The sequence below is a fragment of the Sprattus sprattus genome (genome assembly GCF_963457725.1).
Source record: "Sprattus sprattus genome assembly, chromosome: 2".
Classification (NCBI taxonomy): domain Eukaryota; kingdom Metazoa; phylum Chordata; class Actinopteri; order Clupeiformes; family Clupeidae; genus Sprattus; species Sprattus sprattus.
The window spans coordinates 27,181,121-27,203,840 of record NC_137921.1 but is presented as its reverse complement, the minus strand read 5'-3'; the positions used below and the strand labels follow the sequence as shown (position 1 = coordinate 27,203,840).

Below are 22,720 nucleotides of genomic sequence, written 5' to 3'. Positions count from 1 at the left end.
ATATTGATTAAAATCTGGACGCGTGCCTGCATAGCCAAGCAGCTGGGAGACAAGAGAGCAGGCCTCCCTCGCCGTCTTTAAGCGAGTAAACGATAAGATAATTGATGTGAGACCAAATAACCATAGCGAGCGTGCACTTTATAAAAAGCATCAATCTCTGCATGGGGAACAGGAGAAGGCAGGTGACAATACGCCAGGCTCAATTCATTAGGGCTTGTGTGTACGACAGCAGCACAGCTACTGGGCTTTAATAAGATTATATCTGTCAAATAAACTCAGAATAAATCGCATGTTATGGTTGTAGTGTCTTAGTCTCATTGACTGCAGTCGGATTCAGTGCCCCTTTGCCAAACAGCAGAGCTTCTAAAATGCCAGTTTGTATTAGGGTTTGATCCTTTGGTAACAGCCATGATCTGCTGGGCCCTGGGTGAGTGACGTGGTGTATCATGTTCAGTCACATTAAGCCTGATGAAAAGGGCTGTCATGACCCTTCCTCAAATGATGGAGACTTTGCAAATAGCATATTCTTAAATGGCCAGTGCAATGCCTCTGTGGGTCAGGTTTTGAATTAAGGCTCAGCTGCAGCCGAAAAAGACAAAAGAAGGAAAAATAAATATAAAAAACGGACTAATGTGGCTCCACTGCTAAGAGCTAGTACCCCGGCAGAATATCAACTAAACTGAAATATGTGGCATGCATTCAAAGTAGGAGATTAATCTTCTACTGCTGGGGTACAATGTAATTGAAATTGCCCACGGGGGGAGAATCTATGTTCATATAGTATGTGTCAGAAAATGTGGGGTTATTCGCTTGGAATAAAAAAATAACTGAAATAGAGCTCAATATTCAATCAGATTGAAACGTACATTAGGGAGACAGCATACAGCCCCATCCTCTGGGTTAGAATATGGCTTCTCAGTTTGCCATTTCAAGCTTTCTCCTCTCCTCTCCTCTCCTGTTCCTGTCTGTGTGTTTTACAGTAGATAATGGCACAGGAGTCGCATCTCTGAGATGCTTGAAAGTGTGTTACCGTTAAGAAAAAGAAACAAAAAAGGAGGGGGCGGGGGGGATGAGAAATTGCAGACAAATTCAGCAGATGCCTCGCTTTGACAGATGCGTCTGGTCTTGATCAAATTTCACCCCTCAATTCCATTCCGCCCCCTTCGCTTCGCCATGAGATAAAAAGCAGGTATGCACCAGTCCGTATTATTAACCTCTCTGCATATCTGCCTTTCTTGAGAGAGAGAGAGAGAGAGATAGATAGAGAACCTCTCTGCATATCTGCCTTTCTTGAGAGAGAGAGAGAGAGAGATAGATAGAGAGAGGGAGAGAGAGAGAGAGAGAGAGAGAGAGAGAGAGAGAGGGATCTGGTGTGGCTGGGTGAAACGGGCACGGGGGTTATTACTGCACTAGCAATGCACATTACGCCGCGCAGGGGTAGTTACGCCTCTGTGTTTTGCCCTGGCGGCTTGTGAGTTGCTGCGGCATCGCTGACTCACCAGTGACCCCCCCCCCCCCCTCCCCTTACGTTGAGCTGACCCACGACCCCACAAGGGCTGCGCCGTTGATAGTCTGAGTGCACAGCTACCACTGACATGAGCTCTTCACTGCTCTCTTTCATCATCGGCTCTCACTATCTGTTCCTCTCTCTCTTTATCTGTTTCTCTCTCTCTCTATTTTTCTTTTTCTGTCTCTCTGCTGTTTCTTTTGCAGTTAAATTCAAATGAGAAAAACAAAAACAGAAAATCACTTTGCATTGCCAAAGCATTGGTAATCATACAGAGAGTTGGTATATAGAGAGAAAACAGAACATCATATGTAGTGTGACGCCACTTTGTGTGTGTGTGTGTGTGTGTGTGTGTGTGTGTGTGTGTGTGTGTGTGTGTGTGTGTGTGTATTTGTGTGTGTTTCTTCAAGTGATTTACAGATGAAGTGATTCCCTTCTTTCTTTGACTCTCTCTCTTTTTCTCTCTCTCTCCCATTGCTTTATCTTTCTCAGGCAGCAGATGAGAGAGAATGCCCCTCTATCCGTTTCTCTCTCTGTCTCTCTCTTTCTGATCACATTTATTTGTTGGGGATGCAATGAGACAGACAATCCCCCTTGCCATGAAAAAGGGGAAAAATGGCAACATACTTAATTTTCCCCTATAATGCCTTTGAGAGCTCCCAACCGGCAGCGTCGTTTAGTCACACATAGTGTTGCATGTTTTATGCATAATTCACGTCGCGTCAGACACATGAATCTTTCATGTCTTAGAAAAGAGGTTGTGCAAAAATAAAGCTCCTGGTTTGAGCGGATGACCTTGAAATGTCCTAAACCATCACAGCGGCAGGTGATTTTCTCCGCCCACCCCTCCCTCTTTTTCTGTCTTTCCGTTGCGGTGAGACGAAACTAGTGCAGCGCCAGCGATAGGAGGCTCACTGCTGTTCCTTCCCTTCCCTTCGCTCTGTGTTCTCTCTCTCTCTCTCTCTCTCTCTCTCTCTCTGCATTCCTGGGATGCAAAATGTAGATCAGAAGCAGAGTCTCAGGAGAAGCTGCCAGTCAAACTGAAACGTCTGTGTGAATATCAAAGCACAGGGCAGAAGGGGGTGGGAGACTGGATGAAATATTTGTGACTACTACAAGTAAACACAAAGATGGCTTCCCTTTTATCACATCTTTTGGGGAGCTGAGAAGAATAGCAAATGTCTCTTTTTTTGGGGGGGGGGGGGGGGGGGGGTGTATCACTCGGCCTTCCTGCTCTGACGGCCTGCGACTACTTTCTGGTATGTTTTCTTATAAAATATTTATATTTAAAAAGCAACAGCGAACACTGAGAGTGCAAGAGAGAGGAAGAGAGAGAGAGGCAACATCTTCTCTGGAACAAGTGGCACGCATGTTGAGAATCACCAGCTGACTATCGTGTGTCTTTGGCACTTTGAATTTCCAGCCTTGCAGCAGAGCCTCTTTAGCTACTCGCTTGCACACACACTCACACACACACACACACACACTACTCGCTCGCTCTCAGCTGACAGAAGGAGGGAAATGAACATTAATAAATGAGAAGAAGTCACAGTGGAAGCCTATTAACATTTTAACGTAAGCGTTTTGTTGATAAGCATGTATGTTTAGCTTTCTTTAAAGAAAAACAAATGAAACATTCAACTGGAGGGTTGAAGCTGTTAGTCTGCTCTGACTTTATTGTATTTACCTGTCTCCTCATAGCTGCCCTCTAAACCCACACACAGCCTTACACACACACCAATATTTGCACATAGAGATGACATAAGCTAACATACTCTAATAATGCAGCTAAAATGTAGTACTTTTTTAATACCAACAACCTGCACTACACTTGAGTAAATCTAACCTCGACTTAATCTGACAACCTGAAACCACGTTTCCCTCAAAACGACATAAACAACCAGATTATGACCGACGCGGCTGGGGAAGTTCTATTCTGGATATGAGCCTCGAGGACAACCCCTGAGAAGCTTTAATGAGAAAGTCAGCTATGCACCTGGCTGCATACAGTACAGGCCTCAGCACACACACACAAACGGACACACACACACACACACACACACACACACACACACACACACACACACACACTCACACACTCACTGGGATCTGCTCTTTTCATCTCACAACTCTCTGGGCACCTGTCCCAGTCTGGGAGAAAATTAAGACATAAAAAAGTAATTAATAAACACACGTATTAATCAAGGTCATGAGGGTGAATTACAGTATGTATGTGGATGTGACCACAGGCACACACACCAACGATCACATTGACAAAGTCAATAGAAATACAACTGAATAGACTACATGGGTAGTACAAGTGCTAGCAGACCTAGCAAATTGCATGCTTCTGTAGCTCAGGGGCCGTATTCACAAAGAATCTTAGGGCTAAAAGTAGCTCATAAGTGGTGAATTTAGGAGAAACTCCTAAAAATAATGGGCGTGTCAGTCTTAAATGTAGGACTCCTATTTTTTTTTACTAATAGCAATTCACAAAATATTTTATCCCTAAAAGTAGCACCTAAGTCTAGGACAGCTTAAAACTCCTCATGAGGACTCCTAAGTCACTAAGACCTATTCACAAAAAGTCTTAAAATGGCTGAAGCCAGACGCAACGTATTGGAGACAATGAACGACTCTGAATTGTTGAGAAGATATCGCTTAAACCGTGAAGGAATCAACATTTTACTAGAATTAGTGCGGGATGCAATCACGTCTCCAACTAATCGAAACAACCCAATCAGTCCGGAAGTTAAATGTTTGATAACATTAAGATTTTTGGCTACGGGGAAAATGCAACTTTGCAACGAAGACGACTACAGAATATCGCAATCATCAGTAAGCCGATTCATTCATCAAACAATCACCGCACTCTGTAGACCACACATTGTTCAACAGTTTATCCGGTTCCCTTTGGACAATCGCCTACTTCAAAGGATCAAGGTCAATTTCATGGCGATTGCAGGAATGCCCGGTGTCGTGGGTGCCATCGATGGAACACACATTAAAATAATTAGGACGTCTTTGTAATCCGCAAAAAGGTACATTCAATTAATACACAGATAGTGTTTGATCCAAATTTCACAATCATAGATATTGTTGCGAAGTGGCCTGGATCTACTCTACGATTCGCGCATTTTAATGGACAGCGGTCTGCGCCAGGTTTTTGAGCGGCACCATGTACCTGCTGGATGCCACTTGTTGGGTGACAGTGGCCATCCATGCAAGACATGGCTTTTGACACCCTTCCTCAATCCACAACCGGGAGCACAGTTGAACTACAACATGCAAGTATACGCATGAGGCCTATTTTGGTGACACAATACCTGTAGCCGCGACGGCTCTTTTAAAGTCCACTCCGCAATCTCCATCCTACATTGTGACTGGAGCGCATACCACCATTCTGCTAAGTGCCCTATCCATAACTATTTAATATGACTTCATTTGAAGCCTAGGTTATTCTCTTATTTTCTGTTGATTTAGTGGGATCGTTAGGGGGATGTTAGGACTGAGTTTTGAATGAGAGCGCCTGTCAGCAACCAATCACCGTACGCACCGCTTCTAAACTCGTGCATGAGAATGGACGTCATCCAAAGCAACAGAGTTTTTATCTTAACACTAAAAGGTCTATATCCCTCGTCCGGGATTTTTTTTTTTTTGAGTTTTCGTCTTAGAGACATAAAAAGAACAACCACGGAAACATTGAACCCTTTTCTAATATTATTGCTGAGGTCTTCTAGAATAGAATAATATATTCCATTTGTGCATCAATGTTTTTAGTTAAGCAAAATGTACAAAAACATCAAGGCATGTCAGTCAACTTAGAAAAGTCTAAAAGGCCTTGGACCTTAGAGTGTTAAGCTTAGGAGTTGGTATTATCCTAAGTATGAGTAGGTCTCAGAGCCGTTGTGAATCACTTTTAAGAAATTACTCCTACGTAAAAGGTTTTAGCGCGAGTTAGGAGCACTCCTAGTGGTAAGATGAAAGGCTTTGTGAATACGGCCCCAGAGTCATATATGAAATGACCAACGTACTTCATGAGTGAGCAGTCCCAATCTAATAATTTGAATATTCTAGCTCATGAATAGACAGAATTGTATTCTTCAGTTTGGTCATTATCCTGTTACTACGTCTTTATGGAAAATTAAGAATTCCGTTCAAGACACAGCTTCAAAGAACAGCAATGGCACAGGTGAAATAGAACGGCAACAGCAACGCATCTATTTAAACGATACTCCATTTTAGAGTAGTTCAACCATATTTGATCAGGCCTGCACACAAAGCCAGTGACTTGGGCTGGTCTGGAGCGGTTCACAAGGGTGAGCCTCCTCTGACGGTCTGGCCACAGAGAGGACAGTGAGGCAGCTGACCTGAATGTCTGCCTGAGGTGCTGGAGAGGTCCAAGCTCCTAAGCAAACGTCCTCTCCCTACTGCAGGAGGTGCTGGAGAGGTCCATGCTGCCGAGCAATGGTCCTCTCCCTATGCAGGCCCCGTGCAGCATCACACTTTTCCTGCTTTTAAATGAGCTATCAGCTCTCTCTCCCTCTTTCTCTCTTTCACTCTGTCCTCCCACAAGAACAAAAACAGCGAAGTCCCCCCTCGATACGACATGTGTCCTGGGCTTTGTTCTGAGGTCGACGCTGCTCAGATGCTGAAGCCAAACCGCACAAATGAGGGCTGGTTCCATCCAAATGACAGCTGCTAACTGGGTTACCTGTTCCCCCACTCTTAGAACCCCCCCCTCTTTCAGCCCCCCCCTCAGCTCCTTCCACACCTGTACTGCAGCTCCCGCTCTCCCCCCCCCCCCCCCCCCCCCACACAACCCTTGGCTCTTTCCACACCACGCTCGCCCCCCATCACCCCCCCCCCACCCCTCGGCCGTCCACCTGCTTGCTCGCTCCGCTGCCTGCCCTCAGCATACAAAAAAAATCTGCTTTAGTATTCATCTGTGCCTCTTCCTTGGCCCTGTTAGCATTGATATGCAACCTTGAAGTCAGACAACAAAGGATAAAGCTCTTGAGCTTAAATGCATGTGTGTGTGCGTGTGTGTGTGTGTGTGTGTGGGAGTGCGTGTGCATGTGTGCGAACCTGTGTGAAAGCCTGGCTGCCCAATACCCTACTCGGCAGAGTGTTCATGTGTGAGTATGTCTATGTGTACATATTTGTGTCTGTGTGAGAGGCTTTTGTGTTGTGTGTGTGTGTGTGTGTGTGTGTTTATGTGTGTTGTGTGTATGTGCATGTGTGCATGTGTATGTGTGTATTCGTCGACTGTGTGTGTGTGTGTGTGCATGGAACTTTGTGTGTGTGTGTGTCTGTGTGAGTGTGTGTATGAGTGTGTGTGTGTGTGTGTTTGTGTGTGTTTGTGACTCTGTTTGTGTGAGTGACAGACAGGCAGTCAGGCGGATGGGTGGGAGGGTGGGTGGTTTGTCGGTCGGGCAGTGGTGCTGCTGTGCTGTAGCTGCTGAGAAGGCCTTATTGTTCTGCATCGTAAACACTGATCTCCTACTCAACCCTCCCCCCCCCCCTTCAGCTCACTGTTACTGGTCTCACTGCAGCAGACAGCCAGGAGAAAGATAGAGAGAGATGGAGAGAGAGAGAGAGAGGAAGAGAGAGAGAGGGAGAGAGAGAAAGAAAGAGAGAGAGTGCTGACCGTAGTTGGGAATTGCTTTCTTTTCAATTAGCATTTTGATTGAATAGGGAGCCCACACACACAAAGTCAAACTTTTGTTTGCAAGACGCCGCTCAGCTTTTGACGCATGAGGACACACGGTGTAGCTCAGAAAATGCGTTCCCTGTTGATGGAGCACACCACTGTTAGAAAATAGCGGCAACGCCATCAAAAAGAAAGAAAACAGGAAAAAAAACACTATTTACTGTGACACATTTAAATGACAGGGTTGTTGATCATCCATTCTTGCCCATCTCTCTCTCTCTCTCTCTCTCTCTCCTCTCTCTCTCTCTCTCCATCCCTCTGTGCTGAATTTGATAAATGTAGTTGTGTTTTGGTTGTGTCAGCATTGTCACTTGGCTCTTGTTCTCCGGCTGAGCGAGTTTAAAGTCACTCCCTGGCAGCACTGGCTTCCACCAGCTGCATGACAGCCGGGGAGCCACTGACTCTCAGCCCTTAGTCAACAATGGACCAACAAACACAAGACTAGCATCAGATGACACACAAACACACACACACACACACACACAAACTCACACACACACACACACAAGCACACACACACATGCGTACACACATGCGTACACACATGCGTACACACATACACGCTTACCAATGTGCACGCACACACTCATCTAGTACAAGTGCATACACACACTCATACACACATGTACACACACACAAAGACACACACACATTCTTGCACACACAGATTCGCTCTACCCAGGCAGAGGAGGCACAGCTGGTGTATAACAAGTATGCTTAGGTAAGACGGAAATACAAAAAGACAAATGGATGCATGCTTACACCCCCCCCCCCCCCCCCCCCCCCCCCCCCCACACACACAGACGCAAAAGTACCAAAACAATTAGACAAATACACACAGAAACACCACCACATTCTCCGTAAAACATATAAACCTTCAATTATTATGCAACATATTAGCCTATGTCTGAGTGTGACAGCTGTATGTGCCCACAGCAAACAGATGAAAGATTGAAAAGTACTTTACATACCTGACCACAAACCCACAAAAATACTACAAAACCTACGGCGGGCTGGGCAGTTCGGAAGGGGTCATTCAAACACCACTAAGCTGTGCACATACAAAGCCCCCGCAATTCCTCTTAGACATCAGCCTGAGAAAGGTAAGTAGTCAGGTTTCTCCACACACACACACACACACACACACACACACACACCCACACACTCTCACACCACTCCCGTGATAAAAAGACAAGGAGCTCGAGCCCTTCCCCCCTAAAATTCCATCTTCTCACTGCCCCAATCCTCAATGTCTCTCCTCTCTTCTCCTCTCCTCTCCTCTCCTCTCCCCAGCAGCGGCATCGGCCCACCACCTCCTCCTTCCCAGCCTCCTTACTGGTGGAGCAGCGTGTCTAGTATGAATTAGGAGCCGGAGAGGCAGAGAAAATGCACCGACAGTGTGACCAGAATGCTACTGCCGCCACCACCACGCCACATCGCACCACTCCACACCACACCAGCGCAGCTGTTACCGCTGTTACCGCTGCTACAGAGACTACAGAGACTACACACAAGGCAAGAGCTAAGCAGGTGGATGCACGCGTGGAGCAATGGATGGAAAGATGAACCGGTGAATGGATGAAAGGATGGATGAAGAGATGCCGGGCCAACGACAAGCAGCCTCCTTACCATTTTAAACCCATTCCACTCCATTTGTGTGCCGGCAGTGGTTGTTGTTTCTCTGTCTCTCTCTCTCTCTCTCTCTCTCTCTCTCTCTCTCTCTCTCTCTCTCACACACTCACTCACTCTCTCACCCCTCCCGAGCTAATTTCTCTTTCTCTCTTTCCTCTCCTCTCCTCTCCTCTCTGTTTCTCTGCGCTGGTCAGCAGGCGTGAGTGAGGTGGCTAGCGGGAGCAGGCATTCCTACTTGAGGAGAGGCAGGGCGAGAATGCACAGGCGTCGGCATGAGCGTGTCTCTCCCTCTTTCTCCCTCTCTCTCTCTCTCCCTCCCTCCCTCTCTCTCTTTCTCTCTCTCTCGCTTTCCCTCCCTCTCTCTCTCCCTCTCCGCAGCCCGGCTCCCCGTCAGTCTCCTCCTCATCAGTGAGGTCAGAGACGCCCCCTCCTTCCGAACATGTACTGAAAGGGCGCTGCAGCACTTTCACTGGCTCCCGCAAACGTCCGTCCACCCCTCCCTTCTCGCAGCCCCCTCCTCTCCTCCTCCTCTCCATCTCTCCTCCCCACCCCACCCCATTATCTGGAAGGGGAGAAAAGAATTAACACCTTTGCTCTTGCAGACTGCAAGCAGAGGAGAGGAGCTTGGAAGAGAGGGAGAGCAGCGGGAGGAAAAAGCCCTTTTTTGGAAAACGGCAGGAGCAATCAATCGCGGGCTGAGATCTTTGCTTGACTGGGCTCAATGAATGATTGCACCCACAGGCGCTATGGGAATAAGATGCCTGCGCAGCAATGTGTATAAATTAGCTATTAATGCAGACACGTTAAACGCCATACACTAGTGAAATTTAACTACAATATTTGCCCATTCCAAAAATGTCTGTGTCGCACTACGAATACTTACAGATTATGTAGTCGACAAAAAGGATTCAAATATTTACAAAGCATATTCACCCGTTACATAAATGCTACATGTGCAACTTCACAGTTTTCGAGAAATTACAATATGCGAAATGTGTGTTCTAAAATCAAATGTCTATATGCCAAAATATTGCTATATCTATCATAGGATAAACGAAATAGAAAAAATGACACCATCGCGAATGTCAAGTCAGTTCGGTAAACGGCACGGGCAAATCGTACTTTCAATTGTATAGCCACGCGCTTCAATCTCTGTCTCCCGTTATTCGCAGAAATTTTGCACCTTCTCTCTTGTACCGCCACAACCGCGCTCACAGGCGTACAGAAGCACACACAATCATGCCGGACAAATTTAAACTGCTTAAAATAATCAGCGTTCTAATATTTAACATTTTATAAATTTGTTATAACAACCCTAAAGTTTACAAGTGATCCCAACTGTAGCCTGAAATCACCTGCCATCACATCGATTATTAAAATAGGGACTAACTGACAACAATGATATTTCTAATAAGCAGTCAAATACTCACCATGACCATTCTTGTTTCAGGTATCTCAAAGTGCGCGGTGTAAAGTCTTGCGTCGTATCACAGTGGGAAAAACGTGCAGCCCACTGTGCTATAGAAGGAGTTGTGTGTAAAAGGGACTGCGCGTGGTTCCAAGGACAATCGGTTAAAATAAAGCGAGCTTTAGAAAATGAATGGATGCACGGTAACAGTTTCTATTGTGTGAGCTGCGTTTTACAGACGGGTTAATGACAGCACAACGATAGTCCAAAATAAAACAACAAAAAACAAAAAAGATGGACCTTCACGGAAACGTGGAAGCTAGTGCAAGCATCCTTTTTCTACACACCATTTATTGAGCTCTCTGTCACTCGCGTGTAGAATCTCATTGGCTCCGTTCAGTCAGGGAAGGGGTGGCGCGCGAGTAAAGGGAAGGGCAAGGGAGTCGGAACATAAATCCGTGGGCATCAGGTTTTTTGGGGGGGTGGGGGGGTTCAGCCTTCTCAGGAGGCAACGCTGTTGTCAGAGGAACAGACTGACAGAACTTATTTGACCCGGTGGTCGTTAGGAGTCGTTGTGGTAAAGTGTGTGGGCTGGAAGGAAAGGACTGGAAGGAGTTCACGTGGTCCGTCTTTCCATATTCGTCTGCTATAGGCAGTGTGGGGAAATGCGAGACGCGCGTGTGGTTATGTATCTCCCGTTTAGCAAATTTACATGACTGGTTCATCAAACATTTAATACATGAACATATATACTCAAGCCACTTGTATTTAACTTCTGTGGGTGGTTGTATCCTCTATGCAACTATGCATAGGCTACTGAGGAACCTTAACCCAATTTATATTTAAATATATGTGGTGTTTCTTCCATTGTCTGTCTTCTAGTTACCTCCGTTTTAACCACATTCGCGCTACCTCACAGCAGCACGCAACCGGCATCAATAATGAACATGAATGCCCAGAGCTACCACCACTGACAAAATTCATTTCGCATCTGTGACCGTCAGCGAACACGCCGCTAGAGGATGTTATGAGGTGAGAATGACAGGATTGCGTTTTATTTGCCTGTAATATTAAAGTCCGGCAGATACCTTCGCCTGTGCATGATGCTGTTGGCCCACTGATGATTCTAATTTTAATCTTAATAACTTTATTTGGAAAAACACACGCACATATATATATATATTGCTCATGGGCCATACGTATTTTAGGGTGATAATGAAACTCCTGCTGCGAAGACTATGTTGAAATATACAGTCTTAAAAGAGGAGAATAAGGATGAGCTGATTAAACTAATTCAGGGTGTCATTCTGAGAGTGTATGCCCTGTTCTTCTTCTTACCTGGGACCTGTAATGCCCCTCTGAGATTGCATGACAGGAATAGAGTTTGGCATGAGAGACCTCAGTGGTATAAAATATGAACCAGATTCATCTTGCCTGGCCTCACTCCTCCAGGGACAAAACAGCAAACTCAAGCACTGGTTCGATCCGCCCACTTTGTGAGTCTGCCCCGCATGTTCTTACTCTTACAGGCGAAGCCGAGAACGGGCCTTTTTATTCTCTACCTCCATACATTGCAATAAATACAGACACAATCCTTTAAATGTTCCACCACTGTATGGCAATACATACATTGATTCTCAAAGCTCTCCCAGGCTTTCAACAGCCCTTTCTAGTCTGCATGGGTACTTTAAATTGCAGTAAACACATACTCTCAGACACGCAATCTTATGAAACGTCCTGTCACCGAGCAGCACAGTGTGTGTTCACGAGAGTGACAGAAAATATCCTTGTGTTCCTTCTCATTCCAATGCAGGACGTGGCGGAGTGGAGGCAGCCACTCATCCCTAGTGCAAATGAACTCGAGTTAGTCCATTAACCCCAGTGTGAGTTCAGCAATCGGCCCGTCTAACAAGCTCTGATGGGGGAGTATCATGCGACTCTCCACAGCCTTCTCCGCTCCGGAGTGCTGTTAACCCACGCCATAATGAGCCCAAACATTCGCACCGCTCCTCGGGCCCTGAGTAGGCTATTAATGACCGAGGACACAAATTTGCCCTCAACGCAGCCCGCAAAGCAGCCCGCAACGCAGCCCGCACTGGTGAGGACCCGTCGCAGCTCCGGCTCACACCTGTCTCCCATTAGACAAATCCACGCCAGACCCATGCTGATCTGGTCCTGAGTCTGGTACCATCTCATTTCTTGGATAGTAATTCATGAGAATGGAAATAGATGTGGAATTTTTTTGGGTTGGGGTGGGGTGGGGTGGGGGGGGGGCAGTGTTGAGGTAGTAGGATTAGCGATTTCCTTCTACTTTCTATTCATTTCTCACCACCCCGCCACCACCACCCCGCCACCACCACCCCACCACCACCACCCCACTGTAACTGCGGCGGCAAACAGAATTAACTATTAAGGAGAGCCGCGCATCTCGCCGTGCTCCCTCCCTCACCTTCGAACCCCGTGCCCTCACCCTCACGAGCAGAGCAGCGCCTGCCTCCTCACAGCCCTCCCCATGAATGATTCAGAGGCAGCTGCATCGCTTCAGCCCTCCACACCTTCATACCCATTTAAATACAGCTGCCACGCTCGCTCCTGCTCCAGTTGGGCTTTGTTTGCTCTCGCATCAGATCGACAGAGACTTGCCAGGATGCCGACTAATTGAAAAACTAAGAATGCACGATTGTTCCGAACTGTATGGCCCAAGCGTCTGGGAAGGATAGAAACAACACGGAAAACTTCATGGATGAATAATACGTTTCTATCTTTCGAATGTATTATCATAAGGAGACGGCCTCCCCTATAGTCATGTTTTATGTGTCTCATTATTCAGACAGACTAATGTAAATTTAGAAATAGTCTTTCAGCATCAACACAGACCTTTGCAACCCCTCAGCTTTTCAGCCCGATGTCAGACAGTGTACCCGACTGCTATGTTAACATAACACTGCTACATGTCATGATTTCAAATTGTTTTGCCGAACTTCATTACAGTCACCTGGAGGTATGGCATGGGGAAATATCTGTTGTGTGCCAGACATTTTGTTCTTTGATGGTACAGTGGCCCTTTACACAGTGAACACAGTGATTTACTGAACACAATCAGGGACTGTAGGATTTGTTGCCTAATATAATTCATTATGATGGGGTTTTTCTGGCAGAAGAGTGCAGGTAGATATGCATTATGAGCCAAGGTTCTCCTCAAGGTTTCTTCCTATCAACATGGAGCGTTTCCTTGCCCCTGTCACTTTTGTGCTTGCTCCTCATGGACTCTGTGAAGCGCCTTGAGACAATTTTATTGTTTTGGCCTATATAAATAGAATTTAATTGTATTCACTTTTACTTCACAGTGCCTGACATGTTACATAATATTGTAATTATTTTGATGCTCCTTAAATCCTGAGGTGGACTCTCTCTCTCTCTCTCTCTCTCTCTCTCTCTCTCTCTCTCTCTCTCTCTCTCTCTCTCTCTCTCTCTCTCTCTTTCTCTCTCTCTCTCTCTCTATCTCTCTCTGTGTATGTGAGATGTGAATTTATCTTAAAGAAAACCTGTTGAGAATCTCTCTTACCCTGTCATCCATAAACTATTGTATGACTGCTGATGGATGTGAGTGAAAGAATACCCAAACAGATAGGTATGATTCACTGAGGCCGCTGCCTCTGTGAGGCTGATTGTCTGTGTGGGTGCTGGGTGCTGGCCTGAAGGCAGATGGAGGAGAGGGCCTGAGTGCTTAGGAGTGCTGGGAGGTTTCCGCTGCACCCTGTCGAGAAGCAGAGAGTAAGGCTTGGGGTCCTGGGGCTTCTGGCGACACTGACAACAGAACCGAACGAATGGTGCACACACAGAGAGAGAGAGAGAGAGAGAGAGAGAGAGAGAGAGAGAGAGAGAGAGAAAGAGAGAGAGTGTGTGTGTGTGTGTCCAAGTGTGGAGGAATACATCCCACAGATCATGCCATGGAGCCTCAGGGTTTGGTATTTGAACAGGGTGCCATACTGTATGTGTCATGCTGTCGGCAGAAGGAGCAGCATGTATTGAATTATAACTAAGGCTTTCACGAAAGATCAAATGCAATACTATTGGTAAGCAACTCGGAATAAATTAATCTTGACAAGCAAGACTGAGAAAACGGAGACCCTTATATATATTTATTTTTATATTTCCTCAAACAGATCTGCTCATTCTTCAGGGTACTGAGGCCCCAGGGAAATTAGCCTGCCTTTTTAATAGGGTGGTAAATATTGGAAGAATGGGGACGTTTAAATATTCTAATGTGTACGTTGACATAAAACAAGGAAATTGAATGAGCCAGGCCTGTTAACTCTATTTAATTTCGCTGCCTTATCAGCCTTTTTTTTTTTTTTTTTTTTTTTTTTTTACTTCTGCTGACCTTTTATTGTAGTATAGTTCAATAAAATAATGAAACATGTCACTTTGTAATTTTTTTTTTTTTTAAAGATTTGTTTTTGGCTTTTTTTATGCCTTTAATTGATAGGTAAGTGAAGAGTGGGACAGGAAATGAGAGGGCGAAGAAGTGGGTAGTGGACTGTAGAAATGACATCGGGCTGGAATCGAACCCGTGTCCTCCATGGACGTCAAGCCCGAATGTGGTCGGGGCTACTGTGCCCCCCTGTAATTTTTAAATATCACCATCACGTTTTTTCTTTTTAATAATTAAGATTATAAAAATTACATTCATTCATGCCTCTGTGTGCATTGTAGCCATGTACACACACACACACACACACACACACACAGTGTAGCCATGTACACAGGAGGAATGTACTTTTATTGTCTGTCTTCGTAACACCTATGTAGACACACACACACTCACACGCACTTACACACACCACTCCAATGTAGACAAAACCTGTCCGTTTCTCTCTCTCTCTCTCTCTCTCGCTCTCTTTCACTCACTCTCTCTCTCTCTTTGTCTTTCTCCTTTTTTCTCTCTAACACACACTTACACTCACACACACAAGCACTCTTTGTTTCCTCAAACGTCTGTGCTTTGATCGAGTCGTGCACTAAGCACCATTTAAAGCCCACCGCCACCAGCAGCAGCAGCAACCAGCCCAGCTCTGGTTTCAGCAGCCGGGCTGCTCCATTGAAAGCCCACTCGTTCTCAGGCAATTATTCAGCTAATTGCTCTGAACTCAGCGTGCCCCAACCTGCCCCTGGACATGCAGGCCCCACCCGGCAGCCAGCAGCACGCCCATTTAGCAGGCGCTTTGTTTTAGCCGTATAGCGGTCGCCATTTAGTACAGGGCTATGCAGTGAGTTTAACACGCTCTCCCTCACCTTAAGAGACATGTTAGCGACAGATGCTAGCACCCATTATAAGAGCTCTATGCACAACACACATATAAATAGCCAAAATAAATTAGGAAATCATTTGATTTATTTGTCAACGCATGCGCAGCATTTGAAAATGCACTGCTAAATTCAGACAACACAACAAATTACAGAAGTGTCCTGCAATTCAGACAACACAACACACACACTGCAATTACACTAAATGAGGTTTCCAGAGGACACTTAAAAGTGACCAATTTATTTTTTTTCCTTTAATTGTTGACGCAGTTTGTTACCCATGATATTAGTAAGTCAGCTTTCTGCCAGTGGTGTTGGAAAATTAGCTAAAATGTAAGTGTTTTTGGTTTATTTCAACATCCTGATTGTATAGTTCAGATAATATTGCAAATATTTTTTACCTAGCATTATTAGCTGCAACAGGCAGTAGTATCCATGAGTTTTAGCCTCCTTGCTAGCACGCACGCCTCCCAAATACGTAATTACACCTCACACACACACACTCAGACACACAAAACAACAGATCTAAACCAAATACAAACAAAACAATAACACAAAATACAGGTCCTCCTTTTTTTTTTTTTTTTTTTTTTTTACAATTCCTTGTAGGTGTCTGTACATTTATAAACCAAATTAGACATGTAGTTGGACTTGGTTTCCTCTCCGTGCCCCTTTCTCGGGTCATGTTGAAACATGTAGCTGGCATGGCGATAATTGATGGAAACCACAGAGGCGGTGAAATCTTACAGTGGTATGAAGCAACTCCGTGCAAGTCGTAATTTTCGCTCCGCATAATCACAGGTTTATTTAAAGAAGGAGACGTGCGGATCCGAGGCAGGGTGTCGCTCCCAACGTGTTAAGGAAGTTTTGCTCATTACTGACTTTCGTTTTAAGTCTCCCTTGTTCAGACCTCGCTGGAGCTTTGCCTGGTAAATGTTACTCAAGCGCACAGTGATAACATACTCAGAGTAATTCCCCACGGTGAATGGCTTTTAGCATACAGGCAAGTCCTAGAAGCTAAATTAATAAGTAGGGGGTTTTACTTAAACTCTGAGCGATAAATGAGAGTAACAGTTTAAAGGCAGAATAAGCTAAATGAGTCAATTTAACACCATGAACAGTTTGAAGGCTGGCTTCCAAGAGAGCAGCAGTATTGCTGATGGACAGTGTTGATGACGTGAGGGTCATACACAGAGTCTCTGTTGTTTCACTGCAAGAGCAAGGTGCTAAAAAGACTTAAGTCATGGGTTAGATTTGCAGAGAATACACATACTAATCATAGCTGAATAGGTTTCCTCACCTGTGCTGTTAGTCACTTTGAATGAAGACATCTGCTCAGAGAGTGAATGTCATATAAATGTGTATAGGCTTAAATGGCTCATTGAGGCTGACTAGCTTCTGACCCTCCAAACACACCCCATTCCCCAGTCCCACACAACCCACGTACAGCCTTGCTCTCCTTCAAGAAGCCCCGGTCCCCCCCCCCCCCCCCCCCCCTTCTCACCTCTGTGCCTCTGCTACTCTCACATCGCTACTGACGGGCGCTAACCGGATCTGGCACCTGCTTGCCTGGCCAACTTATCGGGCCTAGAGTCAGAGACACAGAGACTCATTTCACATCGACACAGCACAGCACAGCACAGCACAGCACAGCACAGCACAGCACAGCACAGCACAGCACAGCACAGCCCACCACACCACACCAAACCACAGCGAAGCACAGCACACCACACCACACCACACCACGCCACACCACACCACACCACAGCACAGCACAACACAGCACACGGCGCAGGCTGCCTTGTAGAAGGGAAATGGTAATAAAATGCAATATGGCAAATAAACAAACAACCGAGCAACATGGCAAACAAACAAACAGAGTGGAAGAGAGTGAGTAAGCCCACACGTAATGGTTTCATAATGTTCCTAGAGTCTGGTACAGTGTAGCAGCTTGTGTTGTCTTGATCACTTCAGCTTTATACTCATGTTTTTTTCTTTCCGAAACTGTCAAATTAATATAACTGAAATTGAGCTATTGGTTATCGTTCACTGCTTGAAAGCAACTGGGAGTTATTGTCTATATCCATTTGAAATATAGTAGAGTTCTGCTGACAGATGCATTAAGCCATCATGCTCAGTTTTGCTTTGCTTAAGTCTAGTGCTTCTGTTTCGTTCCAAGCTCTTACATTAGTTTGACCAGACAAGCAGCTGCCAAATCCTTATGGAGCTCTTTGAGAATAAAAAGCAAAGTTTCCTCCTCTCAACACACAGTCACTCTGTGTGTCAGAAGACATGAATCACGGGCGCTTCAACCCCGGCTCTTGTCAGCACCTCGGAGAAACACTTCAGCAACACATGAATTCTTCATGCTGTCTTCAGGATAGAGCATTAGTTTGAGTTGGGACTTGCGCCATGCTAGGAGGCTTGAAGAACCTGATAATGTAATAATTTCCTGATAACGTAATAACCCTGATAATGTAATAAAAAATCCCTCATAAGTCCCTAAAAGATGTAATAAAACCTGATAATGTAATAATATCCCAATAATGTAATAAAGTGCATTTCCCAATAATGTAACAATCGCCATACCAATAATGTAATAAAATGTTACATTAATTGGAAGTTATTACATTATCAGGTTAGCCTCAATTTTGCAGAACCTGATAATGTAATAAATTCCTGATATTGTAAAAACTTTGGTCAGTGCTGAAATGTTGGGACACCAGTTATTCAGACCAAGTAGTGATGCTGTGTAGACAACCACCACTATTGTTTTGCTCATATTTTGATCCCAATGGTATACAGAGATGGGCAGTATTTCAATTACTTGTATTTTAAATATTAGTTAATTTGCTTTTGAGTATTTTGTAATTTGTATTTGATAGGGCCGATAAAAAAATCAAATGTAATTTTGAAACAAAATTCTTCAGAGTAGAGTAATTTTGTATTTAAAATACTCAAATTACTTTCTCCAGTGTTTAGGCAGACGGAGATTTTTTTTCTGTCGGATTCTACCACTAGACCATCTGATCTGCCTCTGAAAGTCATTGTTGAATCAGGCATCAGTCAATTTGCCAAAAGTGGTGCTTCTTATGGCCCGCCCCTTTTTGGGGCGAAAAGGAAATCATCCCAGATCTCTCTCATTGACACTCATGTTAAATCCATTTTTTTTTTCACAAAATAGGGCTGTGGTCGAAATCTTAGAAAGCTGTCTTGGTCCTTGTCAATTTATCTTCATTAGTACACCGACTTAAAGGAGGTTCTTTCAAAGAGCGAATCGAGTTGTTGCACTGAACGTTTGCCATCTTGACACAGTGTGACTTGATCAAAGCCGTATGATGTCCTTATACGCAATTACGTATTACGAAAGCACGGTGGGGATAGCCCTCCTGGAAGCCATAGAGATTGCAATGAGAGCCCTGTTTTGTGAAAACATGAAAGTCACACAGCTGCTGCCTGCAAAAATATATATTACACCACTGACAAGGGCCCGTCATAATAGCCTGGACCTGGGCCTGTGGTAACTACGTTACGCCACTGAATAGCCCAAACCTGAATGTTCTGCTATACCAAATTGTGAGAAAACTGAAAATTCAGAAAAAGTATTTCCTGTATTTTAAAAATACAAAATACATGTATTGTATTTTGTTACATTTTCTGGCAACAGTATTTTGTATTTTATTTTGATACATTTATTTGAGGGGTATTTTGTATTTTGTATCAAAATACATTTTGCCTCGCAAGCCAAACCTGTACAGCAAGAAGCTGTACAAGGGTCTGGCACAACACGATTTTCAGTGTGGGCGAGATTAACGGTTGTCTGTTAAGTTGCCTCTGCACGCAATGCCACGCAATAGGAATGGCGCTACAACCAATCCGACCGACTGACGAATGACAAAAGACGATTTGATTGGCCTGGTACAGTGTAATTTTTAAGGGACATTGCCACACAAAATCAAAAGAGAATTTTATATAAATCAAATAGCGAAATGTCAGCTATTGATGATCAATGAGGACTTAGAAACTCAATGTTCTATGTGCCCATTAGCTGCCGGTCTACAACATACCAAAATGTTCTTATTTTTTCTCTATTAGTTGATTACCACTGAATATCCCTTTCACCATTGTAAAAATTGTGCATTCGCAATCATATAAAATACATACTGTATCTGCTAATAGTGAAGCAGCAGGTCTCTGGACAGCTTCACTGTTTGGACCTCTGAAACTGGAGACCTGTTGCTACAGCACCAACCAAAGTTATTACAATAGGTAATTATTACATTATCAGGTTTTGCAAAATTATTGGGAAATGCACTTTATTACATTATCGGGGTATTATTACATTATCAGGTTTTATAACATGTTTTAGGGACTTATGAAGGAATTTGTATTACATTATCGTGAGTTATTACATTATCGGGAAATTATTACATTATCAGGTTCTACAAGGCTCAAATAAAACAATCTAGGAGTTGACACAGCCGAGACATACTTTTGTTCATCTGTGGTTACTCATTGACTGTATGTTTTAACTCTCTTATGATTTTTTTGTGGTTTATTTGATAATTATCGTATAATATATAGTATAATTTCAGGCTTTAATTAAAAACAGATGAATGCGATGATGTGGATTCCTTACTATGCGTGTTCTCCCCAAACATACAATAACAGCACTTCCATCCTTTTTGTAGTTAGAAAGATGAAAGCAAGGGACTTTTGCTTTTGCATGTATTCTGGCATTAGGATGCAGACACAGTAGGAGTGTCTGATTATGGTCCATTTGGGGCGCAGTGGTGCGCTCGTCTGATGTATGGGATACGAGGACAAAAAAATGCACGCAAGCAATTTGTTTTCCTGTCATCAGCACCACCATCACTGCCATCTCTTGGCTTTTGAGTCTTTGTGAGTCTTTGAGTGTGTGTGTGTGTATGTATGGGTGTGTGTGTGGTTAGAGTGTGTGTGGGCGCAACCATTTTTGTGTGTGTGTGTGTGTGTGTGTGTGTGTATGTTTGTGAGTGTGTGTGTGTGCGCTTGTGTGTTGGGCACTGCGGGGGGGCGTTAGAGATATGCGGTGCTGTGTGTCGGGTGTGTGTGTGTGTGTGTGTGTGTGTGTGTGTGGGGGGGGGGGGGGGGGGGGGGGGGTAGTGGGGTCCCTGCGCTCTGTTTGAACGCAGCCAGATCCCTCCTTCTCACAATGAAGCTGACCGCTGTGGCCCATATGCACCAGGCTTTAAGCCACAAGCTTCATACTGCCACTGCTCTACGCACTGGCCCACATGTAGTACAGGACCACACAGACAATAAGGACCCTCTCTGTTTCACTACATACTGGCGCCCATGTAAAACAGGACCACACAGACGATAAGGCCTACATACTGGCGCCCATGTACTACAGGATCACACAGACGATAAGGACCCTCTCTGTTTCACTACATACTGGCGCCCATGTAAAACAGGACCACACAGATGATAAGGCCTACATACTGGCCCATATGTACTACAGGACCACACAGACGATAAGGCCTACATACTAGCCCACATGTATTACAGGACCACATTGATGATAGGTCCACCTCGCTGTTTCACTACTTCTGGATTTCTTTTTCATGCATTTTTCTCCTTTTTTTGTCTAATGAGTTACTTGTAGTAATGGCACAGGAGATTATATGTCGTGGAAAAAGATGACCTGCTGTAAAGAATGAATTGACGATGCAGCAAAACAAGGAAAAGGGGGAGAAAAAGCCATCTCCTTGCCAGTGGTCACCTAATCTGTTATCTTTAAATTCTACCGGATGTTATTTGTGCGGTTGTCCTAAAAGTCTCGGGGGTAATCTATGAGCATGCAATCTCTTTCTCTCTCTCCATCTCTCTCTCTCTCTCCTCCCATCTCGTTGTGTGAGCATCCCTTATCACCTTGGCTCTCCAGGTTCCATGTTCCGGTGAAAGTAAAGTCATTCCCTTGCATGCAACGCCTCTGTCTCGCTCTTATTTACCCGCCAAAGCCCTGACAGCAAGGTTAGTAATCAGAGTGTAAGAGGGAACAAGAGAGTCACAGAGAGAGAGAGAGAGAGAGAGAGAGAGAGAGAGAGAGAGAGAGACAGAGAGAGAAAGAGAGAGAGAGAGAGAGGGTAAGGTTTAAATACCATACAAACATTTTCTGCTCTTTCTAAAACTGCGTCATTTCAGAGGCTGGCTATTGACATCTGCGGCAGGCGTCATGCTAGACCATTTAAAACCTTAATGCTCCCTTTTAGATTGCATGCATTATTTATGCACCAGAAAACTAGTGAGGATGCTGCCTCTCCTCTCCTCCTCAGGGCTGCAACCAATATTGGAGCCTCTCTTTCTCTCTCTCCCCCTCTCTCTCTCTCCCCCTCTCTCTCTCCCTCTCTCTCTCTCACCCCCTCTCTCTCAGTCTCTCTCTCTCTCTCCCTCTCTCTCTCTCTCTCTCTCTCTGTCTCTCTCTCTCTTTCTCTCTCTCTCTCTCTCCCCCTCTCTCTCTCCGAGGAGGTCATGCCGCGGCGCTGAGGTTTGCTTCAGCCATCCCCGCGCACGCCAAGGAGACATCATTTATTCATGACAGCTGCCGCGCTATCCCCCCAAACAATTAGAAAATCAGTAAAAACGCACCGGGTACGAAACTATCAATTCCAGAATGCGGGCCTGTTCATCAACATGTCAACTTTCGGGCGCAGCCTATCGCTCAGGCATTTGCCCGCATTTATCACTCCGCAAACGGCCAGCGAGGTATGACTCACGCCATTGCCTCTGTCTCTAACAGCCCCTGGCTCTCCACACGGATAGCCGCCCTCTATAGTGAGGGATGATTACGATCCTCAAATAGCAGGTGCATCCAATTTGTCTGACCAGTTATGATGCCATGGCTTTTGCACAGATATTGGCCTGGTGTAATTTGGTGTCAATATGTGACAAGGGCCTTTGTGAGAATTAGCGCATATCAAATTAGGCCTGCGTCTTCAGAAGAGGTCTGGAGTTTCTTTCTGTCTTCTATTATGTTGAGATTATCTGGATTCATAATGACTGTCTGTCCTTTTTTTTTTTTTTGGAGGGGGTTGAGGGGTGCAGGATGGTGGTGGCGGTGTAGACGAGAGGGATTACACAGGGCATATGTTGGTGTGCTGGAGAAGTGGTC

General features: G+C 44.9%; 1 protein-coding gene across 6 annotated transcripts in view; it reads right to left on the bottom strand.

The window, feature by feature from the left end:
* The window catches only part of elavl4 (ELAV like neuron-specific RNA binding protein 4), a gene marked incomplete at both ends in the record, with an annotated part of 91,554 nt that overhangs the window by 60,739 nt on the left and 8,095 nt on the right, over positions 1-22,720 (bottom strand). For 2 of the 6 annotated variants that reach the window (XM_080832226.1, XM_080832227.1), the window contains one exon: positions 8,850-8,873. The exons of the other annotated variants lie outside the window; for them this stretch is intronic. In XM_080832226.1, the coding sequence (XP_080688352.1) occupies positions 8,850-8,873 (24 nt within the window). Of the gene's footprint in view, positions 1-8,849; positions 8,874-22,720 lie in introns of those variants that run through there. 6 annotated transcript variants of the gene reach the window in all.